This window comes from Lathyrus oleraceus, chromosome 6 (assembly GCF_024323335.1).
Source record: "Lathyrus oleraceus cultivar Zhongwan6 chromosome 6, CAAS_Psat_ZW6_1.0, whole genome shotgun sequence".
NCBI lineage: Eukaryota > Viridiplantae > Streptophyta > Magnoliopsida > Fabales > Fabaceae > Lathyrus > Lathyrus oleraceus.
The window spans coordinates 193,680,105-193,689,176 of NC_066584.1; the positions used below are offsets into that span (position 1 = coordinate 193,680,105).

The 9,072-nt window shown below is 41.7% G+C and overlaps 1 protein-coding gene across 1 annotated transcript; it reads left to right on the forward strand.

Moving 5' to 3' along the window:
- Positions 1–1,342: 1,342 nt before the first annotated feature.
- Positions 1,343–2,952, forward strand: LOC127094718 (protein SUPPRESSOR OF FRI 4). Its single transcript, XM_051033513.1, has 3 exons — positions 1,343–1,395; positions 1,698–1,740; positions 1,822–2,952. Exons 1-3 carry the CDS (start codon positions 1,343–1,345, stop codon positions 2,629–2,631), a joined length of 906 nt encoding a protein of 301 aa, XP_050889470.1. The 3' UTR covers positions 2,632–2,952.
- Positions 2,953–9,072: the final 6,120 nt, after the last annotated feature.

A 9,072-nucleotide genomic window follows, 5' to 3' on the forward strand; every position in this document is an offset into this window, starting at 1 on the left:
TCTAATTTGGGAATTTTCCTGAGATTTTTACTGCTTTGGCTGATTACTTTGTGTTTCACTGCAGTGAAATTGGTGAGCTTGGTTTGATTGCAATATCTGAAAGCTGATTCCGAATACATGCCATTTCACTTGCCCTTTGTGCACAACATTCATGTGTAATTTGGGAACTTGGTATGTCACGCGCATTCAATTTTCTCTTGTGTGTTCTAATGGTGTAATGAATTAAGAGGTTTGAATGAATTGTGTTGTTTTGATTTTTAGGATTTGGGTTAGGTAATTGAGAAGGAGAAGATGATGGGTCGTTGTGGTTTTGATGTAACTGTGATTCTAGGGTTTGGAGATGGATGAAACATTGAGAGAGAGTGTTGTGGAGGGTGGTGAAGTGAGAATCAAGGTCTGGCCATGAAAGGGAGAGGGAAGAGAGGAGAGAAGAATGTGATTGAAGATCATCGTATGCTTTTTTTTTGAGATTTTGTTTCTTGGTGTCAACGAGTTTGAGAACTGCTGAGATTGTTTTCGATGTTGCCATGGTTTGGTTTTTATTTTGTAGATGAAATTGAATGAATGGTAGAAGTGATTAGTAACATAAAGGTTGATTCAGTGGCATTGTTTTGGAAAAATTGTTGTGATTTGATCTATTTCAGACTGCAGCAGTTCTGCACCGAAGGACCTAGTCTGATACTCATATAAATCACGATCAGTGAAGATGCCATCCAGGTTGAAATCAAAAAGATAAAAAATTCTCCTTAATGCCCTTACACACCGATCTGATAAAGTGTAGCTGCAGAGCATTCAATACAGGTAACAACTTCTTTGAACTGGTCCATGATACCTGTGGTGAGACTCTCTAAGCTATCTTGCATTCTTTCACATTTAATTTTATTAAGTTTTGAAAGTAGAAATTTGACAGGGGCTTGGACTTAAACCATGATGTAAGGTCTAGTTTAACAGGTATTATGCATTACGTTTCTGTCTTTTCACCTTGGATCCAACCTGTTGTAACTAGCTAATGATGAGGGTTTGCATAACCTGGCAAGTTATTTCATGTTGTTTTGGACTGAACAGTTTGACTAGCCTTCACTAAGAAACTTGGTTGCATGGCTTGGTTTCAATTCCAATATGCAAGATCAATTTGTTATCAGCTAGTTCCATGCCCATTCATACTGATTTATGTATCCCATGGGTTGTGATTTGTGTTGTGATTACCTTGACTTGAGTGCATTGCAAACTTCATGGATGACTGTTTCTGTCTTGGTTTTGCAGCAGGATAACTAGCCTGGTTCAGCTAGTATGCGCTCTGGTATGGGAAGTAGCATCATGGTCAATATGGATTGATGACTCAATGTGTGAAGTTGCTCTTGCGTTACAGGTTCACATTGATCTCAGGTCACAAAGGTATGGTTATGCTGATTAGTTGGAACACAAATGATAAGGATATGGGGTTGTCATTTGGAAATTGATTGAACTTTGTTATGAAACCTTGCAGGCTGACTGAATGGCTTTTGGATTTCCACTCACATGGAATTTGCCAAGCTGGTACGACACAGGGCTGGAACAAATGGAATTGTTTGGATTATGGAACTATTATGACTGAACCATGTTAAGTGCTTTCCACTTTTGAACTTCTTTGTAGCTGTTACGCCCTGCTGCTGTTGTGCCTTGTTTTGATGATTATGTTAGCATTGATTTTGCTGCAGGAAATCCATTGAGCCGATGGTCATGATTTGGCTTCATCATTTGGTTAGTCTCTTGGTCAGGGAGTGACGTTTTCCACAGGACTCACACATTTATAACATGCTGCCAACTGGTTTCTTTTTGCAGGTTTGGTTATTGCAGTATGTTTTCATGGCCATGAGTGCAGGACATGGATTGATGATGATGATCAAACAAGGCTGCAAGTCGACTCGGCTTATGCAGGGCAAAGCAGTGTTCATGGTCAAGGTTTGTGAGCTACTGCAGGGCGTTTCCATGGCTTCATTGCAACCTCTGATATGGTTTCCTCAGCCTCCAGCTGCTTCAATTCCCCCTCATGTTCCATACGCACATCAACCATTATTTCCCGTACAGAATGTGAGGCCTCCAATGCCATCAACTAATTCACCCGCATTTCAAACTCAGATTACTCCTCCCGGACTGCCAACATCTACACCTGTTGTCTCAGTTTCACAGCCTTTATTTCCCGTTGTTGGAAATAATCACACAACTGCTCAAAGTTCACCATTTTCTGCTGCACCTCTGTCATCAGCTGTTCCATCAGTAACTCCTGTATTTTCTTCAAATGTCCCTATTGATGCACATTTGGGCATCAACTCTTCTGTGACAAGTAATTATCAAGCAATAGGGCTTCAAGGCGGGACAGCAAGTAACTCACGTTCTTATGCGTCTGGCCCAAATACCGGTGGTCCTTCAATTGGACCTCCCCCAGTAATCTCAAACAAAGCTCCTGCTTCTCAGCCTGCCACTAATGAAGTCTACTTAGTTTGGGATGACGAGGCAATGTCCATGGAGGAAAGAAGAATGTCTTTAACAAAATATCAGGTGCATGATGAAAGTAGCCAGATGAGCTCTATTGACGCAGCCATAGATAAGAGGATACTTGAAAGCAGACTGGCTGGGCGTATGGCATTTTAGGTCAATCTCATCCTTGTACACTTGTCAAATTTCTTCTAGCATATGGGCTGAAAATGGCATTTTATTAAGCTTCTGAAAACCAGCATTCAACATTTTCCTTGAATTAATTGATGAAGTTGCCGTTCTTTGCTAAAATGGGCAAAATAGCCCTTCAGTCATATTTGAAATAGATTTGTGACAATATTTAGGCATGGGAAGTTGCAGACTTTGTTTATTTATATTTTCCTACTTGTATTCAAACTTTAGGACATGATATATCTCTTGTATACTTTTATTTACATGTCTTGATTTTGGGAGAAAATGACTGCATTTCTTCTTTATGATATGCTTTGTAAATGGATATTCAATGGACAATTATGGGTGAATTTTTGGGTTGACTTTGGTCAAAGTTGACCAAAAAAGTCAATTGTTGACCGAAATCAACAGTTGGTCAAAAATGCCAAATTTTGTATTTTCTTGTATGGACTCATATGTACTGGTTTAAACATGGATGAAATAAATTGAAATGGATTAACAAATGGTTTGAAGTTGGTTCCCAAATTGTTTTTGCCTTATGACTTGAATGACTTGACTGATAATGAACAGAACCATGAGATGAGACCATGAGGTTAGGGTTTTGATATAGTATCCATGAACCAATAACATGACTAGCAAGTGGCTTGAAACACAAGAAGCTTGGTTGTTCAGATGACCCAGACCATAGATGTATTAACAATCAAATGAATAGCACCAATGACTTTGGACCAAGACCAATCCAAGCATAAAAACATAAAAAATTCAGGACCAAAATCGGGGTATGACAGTTGCCCCTATTTAAGCGTCTTCAACTAGAGAATATGAAGCAGGACGTTCTTCATATGATCATAGTGGGAGATGGTTAAATAGTAAGAAGACCCGGATTTTGATCCCGAATCCCTATGAAACAATTAACAATGCCTGTCAGAATCGGCAAAGAAGCAATCTCAAAAGAAGAATCTGTCTGGTACGGTGAAAATCGGCCTGAGTACCGAAACAGAAAGTTGACCTGGATACCAAAATAAATGGTAACACAAGAATACCCATGGCCTGAACGCCGCACATTAGTCTGAACACTAAGCATCGGAATATGAGAGTATCAAATGTTGGTCTGATCATCGGAAATCTGGTCTGAACACCACTTCGATCTGGAAATCGGAAAACTGGCCTGAATGCCACAAGTACTTCGACTTGATCGTCGGAAACTTCTTCGATCTGAACATCGGAAACTGGCCTGAATGCCACTTCGGTCTGGATACCGGAAACTGGCCTGAATGCCACAAGTTGCATCGACCTGAATGTCGGAAACTTCTTCGATCTGAATATCGGAAACTGGCCTGAATGCCACTTCGGTCTGGATACCGGAAAATTGGCCTGAATGCCACTTCGGTCTGGATACCGGAAACTGACCTGAATGCCACTTCGATCTGGATACCGGAAAATTGGCCTGAATGCCACTTCGGTCTGGATACCGGAAAATTGGCCTGGATGCCACTTCGGTCTGAATACCGGAAACTGGCCTGAATGCCACTTCGGTCTGGATACCGGAAAATTGGCCTGAATGCCACTTCGGTCTGAATACCGGAAAAAATTGGCCTGAATGCCACTTCGGTCTGGATACCGGAAACACTGGCCTGAATGCCACTTCGGTCTGGATACCGGAAAAACTTCATGCCTGTCAGCATCGGCAGAACTAGGGAAAATGATAATTGAGGCGGCACGTGGGCCAACGATCTATGCTGGGGATAATAAGTCATGAACAACCTTCAGTCTGAGCACTGGAAACAAACTTCTGGCTTGTCACTTGGGATGCCGAGAATGTTTTATGCTTACATGCGTATGTTTGAATTTTTCAATGGCGTAATGCTCCATGAGAATGGAAATGCTACGCGATTTGGGAGGATGCAATGCAATATGATTCTACATGCGGGGATGCGAAATGCTGGGGAAAATGCCAAGCTGAAGCAAGGAATCCCGTTGGGGAAATGATTATAATCTTCCGGACCCTGGCACTACTGTTGGAGATGCACAGCATAATGAACTATGTGGGGAAATGACCGGCCGCGCGGTGTTCTGGCAATGGCGAGATACCGAGACTCTGACTGGGGAGAGAACGGCGCTGGAAACCTGTTGTTGGGGGAAGCGATAGTGGTTCTGGAAACCATAATCTACGAGAGATGACTCAACAGGGGGGAGCAAACACCGATACGGTACCGAGGTTATGCTTCCAGGAAAGAGATCATCGATCTGGGATTGAAATCCTCGATCTGGCATCGAACTCTGAGGAGCAGCTGCTTCTGCTGGGAAGATACAGTCTGGTACTGTCAACTCCGCTGGGGATATACAGTCTGGCACTGTTAACTCTACTAGGGAGTGTATAGTCTGAAACAAACGCTTGGGGAGTACAGTGGTGAGAACCTGCTGGGGATTGAAGAATCCAACACTCTGATCAGCTCTGCAGGGATATACAGTCTGGCACTGTTAACTTCGCTGGGGATATACAGTCTGACACTGTTAACTCCGCTGGGGATATACAGTCTGACACTGTTAACTCCGCTGGGGATATACAGACTGGCACTGTTAACTCCGCTGGGGATACACAGTCTGGCACTGTTAACTCTACTAGGGAGTGTATAGTCTGAAACAACCGCTTAGGGAGTACAGTAGTGAGAAACTGCTGGGAATCTTAAGGAAATGCCCCGAGTGTACCTGTTCTGAATAGATGATTCAAAGTACTTAAAATTTACAGCAATTTTAAATGTTCATTGAGCATGTACCTGTAAAGCTCTTATGTTTCATGATGCAATGTTTATCAAAAATCCGGACGTCATTTTTGCAAACAAAACAGTAAAATGAAAATGAAAACAGAGATATACTGAATAATATGATTTTATTGATTGAATAGCCTCTGAATAGGCATTTACATCAGGAAGCAATCCCTAGGAAGAGGTAATCGCAAAAAAGATAAAAATAGAAAATAATTTAATGGCAATGTGAAATGGATTTCTATCGGGTTCCAATTCTGCTATGACTTGCTCGTCTTCAAGATCCTCCAGATGATCAGCCTTCTGAAAAAGGGGATTGGACGGTTTCTATCCTTTGAAAGTTTCCAGTCATCGACACAAGATGAGATTCAGAACTACTCAGATCGCAGTCATTCGCTTAATCCCTAACTTTTGCCTGGATCGCCCTTTCGGGTTTTCAATCCACTGGGATACCCATTTTTGCCTAAGTTGCCTTTTCAGGTTTTCAACTTACCGGGTGTACAATCTTTTAATTTTTAAATCCATAATTTTTGCCCGAACCTTTTCATTTTCTTGGTTCGTCGGGATGCCCATTTTTGCCTGGACTGTTCTTTTTACCGTCCAACGGGTCTATTTTATGCGAAGTATTTTTTAACTGCGTCTGAGTTTACCGGGGAAGTGAAGTCTTCGCCATCCATCGTTGCGAGCATTAAGGCCCCACCATCAAAAACCTTGGTGACAATATATGGTCCCTCATAGTTAGGAGTCCACTTGCTCCTGTGATCTGTCTGAGGAGGAAGGATCCTTTTCAACACTAAATCTCCGACTTGGAAACAACGAGGACGCACTTTCTGATCAAAGGCTCTCTTCATCCGACTCTGATACAACTGCCCACGACAAATGGCCGCCATTCGCTTCTCTTCAATAAGACTCAACTCGTTGAACCTTGTTCGAATCCATTCAGCTTCGTCTAGCTTGACATCCAACAGGACTCTTAGAGAAGGAATCTCCACTTCAACAGGTAGGACTGCTTCCATACCACACACAAGGGAGTAAGGGGTTGCCCCGGTCGACGTGCGTACTGAAGTGCGGTACCCATGCAAGGCGAAGGGTAGCATCTCATGCCAATCTCTGTACGTAACGACCATCTTCTGCACAATCTTCTTTATGTTCTTATTTGCCGCCTCAACAGCGCCGTTCATCTTAGGGCGGTAGGGGGAAGAATTGTGATGCTGAATGTTGAAGTTCTGGCACAACTCCTTCATCATTTTGTTATTGAGATTGGAACCATTATCAGTAATGATTCTCTCGGGAATCCCATAGCGACAAATGATTTCTTTCTTGAAGAAACGGGCAACCACATGTCTGGTGACATTCGCGAACGACGCTGCTTCGACCCACTTGGTGAAATAGTCGATGGCCACAAGGATGAAGCGATGCCCATTGGAAGCAGTTGGCTCAATCTTTCCAATCATGTCAATGCCCCACATAGCAAACGACCACGGCGAAGACATCACATTCAGAGGATTCGGCGGTACATGCACCTTATCAGCATAAATCTGGCATTTATGACACTTCCGAGCATACTTGAAACAGTCTGATTCCATGGTCATCCAATAATAACCCGCTCTTAACAATTTCTTAGCCATTGCATGCCCGCCGGCGTGAGTACCGAAGGAACCTTCATGAACTTCCTGCATTAACATGTCCGCCTCGTGTCTATCCACGCATCTGAGCAAAACCATGTCGAAGTTCCTCTTATACAACACATCGTCTTTGTTCAAGAAGAAACTGCCTGCCAATCTTCTCAAAGTTTTTCTGTCATTGTTGGATGCCCCTGCAGGGTACTCTTGATTTTTCAGAAAGCATTTGATGTCGTGATACCAGGGCTTGTCATCGACTACCAGTTCAGCAGCAAACACATACGCGGCCCTATCAAGGCGCATAACATCAATCCTAGGAGCATGGTTCCACCGACTGTAACACCTCAAAATTTGCCCTCATCTCTTGGGACTAAGCTTAACATTGTGCATGCATTTTTAGGTCATTAGGCATTTCATATTGCATATCATGTGGTTACATTGTGCAAGTCATCCTCCTAAGTCTTGATCAGAAGATGAGAAAGTCAAAGTGCAGGCCTAGGGTTTTATTGACTGATCATTGGCCATCTGAGGATTGAGCTGTGAATTAGGGTTTTGTGATTCTCCAAGGATATTGGTCTTCATCTTGATTGAAGTGATACATCATTATCATTAGGGTTTGATTTCATCAAGTGTTGAAGCTTATTCCTTGAGATTAGGGTTTTGACCACTGGTCAGCCCTAATCAGTTGCATTGGGCCAATCAGGGCATAATCAGGAGGTGGGGTCTATGATGGTCATGGGGTTCATAATATGATTTTATTGTGCTTATTGAGGCTAGGGTGTCACCCTTGAGCCATTTCATCAGAAGATTGGAGCTCAGATTGATCTATGTTTGGCAAAATTCGTCTATCAGCTGAAAAGTCAACTGTGGTCAACTGTACATGATCTGATGGATTTGGAGGTGGAAATGAGTTGGATGCACTTCATTCATGTTGGAACAAGTGTTATTTGACATCTCAAAGCTTAAAAATGAAGAAAATCAAGTCAGGACAAGAACTGCCAAAAATAGAAAGTGACTTGTAATTGAAGTTTCCAAAAATGGAAAGTTTTTGACCTCAAGACCACGTGTCCAAGAATGCTTCAAATGAAAATTTGTTCAACATGAAAGTTGTAGATCTTGTTCCCACCTTTCCAAAAAGTCCAAGAACTTGAAATTCCCATGTATGGTTGGAAAGTTGTGGCTCAGTGAAATTCAAAAATGACCCATAATCAGGAGGCCATAATTTCCACATGGTTTGTCCAAATTGCAAGTTCTTTATATGCACAAACTCCATTTGACATGTACTTTCATGGTGCATAATTGGATTTTCTCAAAAGTGGTCAATGCAAAAAGTCACTTTTCAACTGGACAGTTAAAATGGACCAAGGGCAAAATTGTCCAACTTTTGAAATAATTGGAATTTTTGAGTGGGAATTTTTGCTACACCTCACAAATGGTATTTGAAATTTGTTGGAATCATCATTTCATGCCTAAGGTTTGTGGTTTGGAATTTGACTTGAAAAATGAAAGTGCAAAAATGGATAAAGTGCAATCACAAGGTGAAAATGAGAATGGTGCATCCAATGAGAGTGAGACAAGTTGCTACAGCTCACACATGTCATTTAGAGAGTGTGTGAGCTGTCCATGAGCTGGCATTGGCTTGTATGTGAAAAGACCATTTTTGCCCTCACTTGAAAATTAACATTTTCACTAACAAATGCAATTTGGTTAATTAGCATGGTTAATCATGGTTTAAGCACACATATATATTCCTAATCACATGATAATCATAACAGAAAATCACACATCCCAAAATCAGATCTGAAATTCATCCAATTCTCTCAAATTCCTCAAGAACACCAAAACCAAAATTGGCAAGAACTCTCTCATTTCTTGCTCAATCTTCGAATTTCTTTTTGGTCCAATCTCCATTCATCATCCTCTACATCTGTTTCATCAAATTGAAGTGAGAAGGTGTCCCAATCGCAACTGTTATGCTTGAGCTCAACAATGGAGTTTTCACCATTCTTGCATTTGGATCGTGTTTAAGCCAATTTAAC

What these genes read in the sequence shown, in the direction of transcription:
- LOC127094718 (XM_051033513.1), top strand. Translation starts at nt 1,343, where the DNA reads ATGTGTGAAGTTGCTCTTGCGTTACAGGTTCACATTGATCTCAGGTCA. An exon ending in ATTGATCTCAGGTCACAAAG is followed by an intron (nt 1,396 to 1,697) that starts GTATGGTTATGC and finishes ATTTTGCTGCAG; the next exon opens with GAAATCCATTGAGCCGATGG. An exon ending in TGATTTGGCTTCATCATTTG is followed by an intron (nt 1,741 to 1,821) that starts GTTAGTCTCTTG and finishes TTCTTTTTGCAG; the next exon opens with GTTTGGTTATTGCAGTATGT.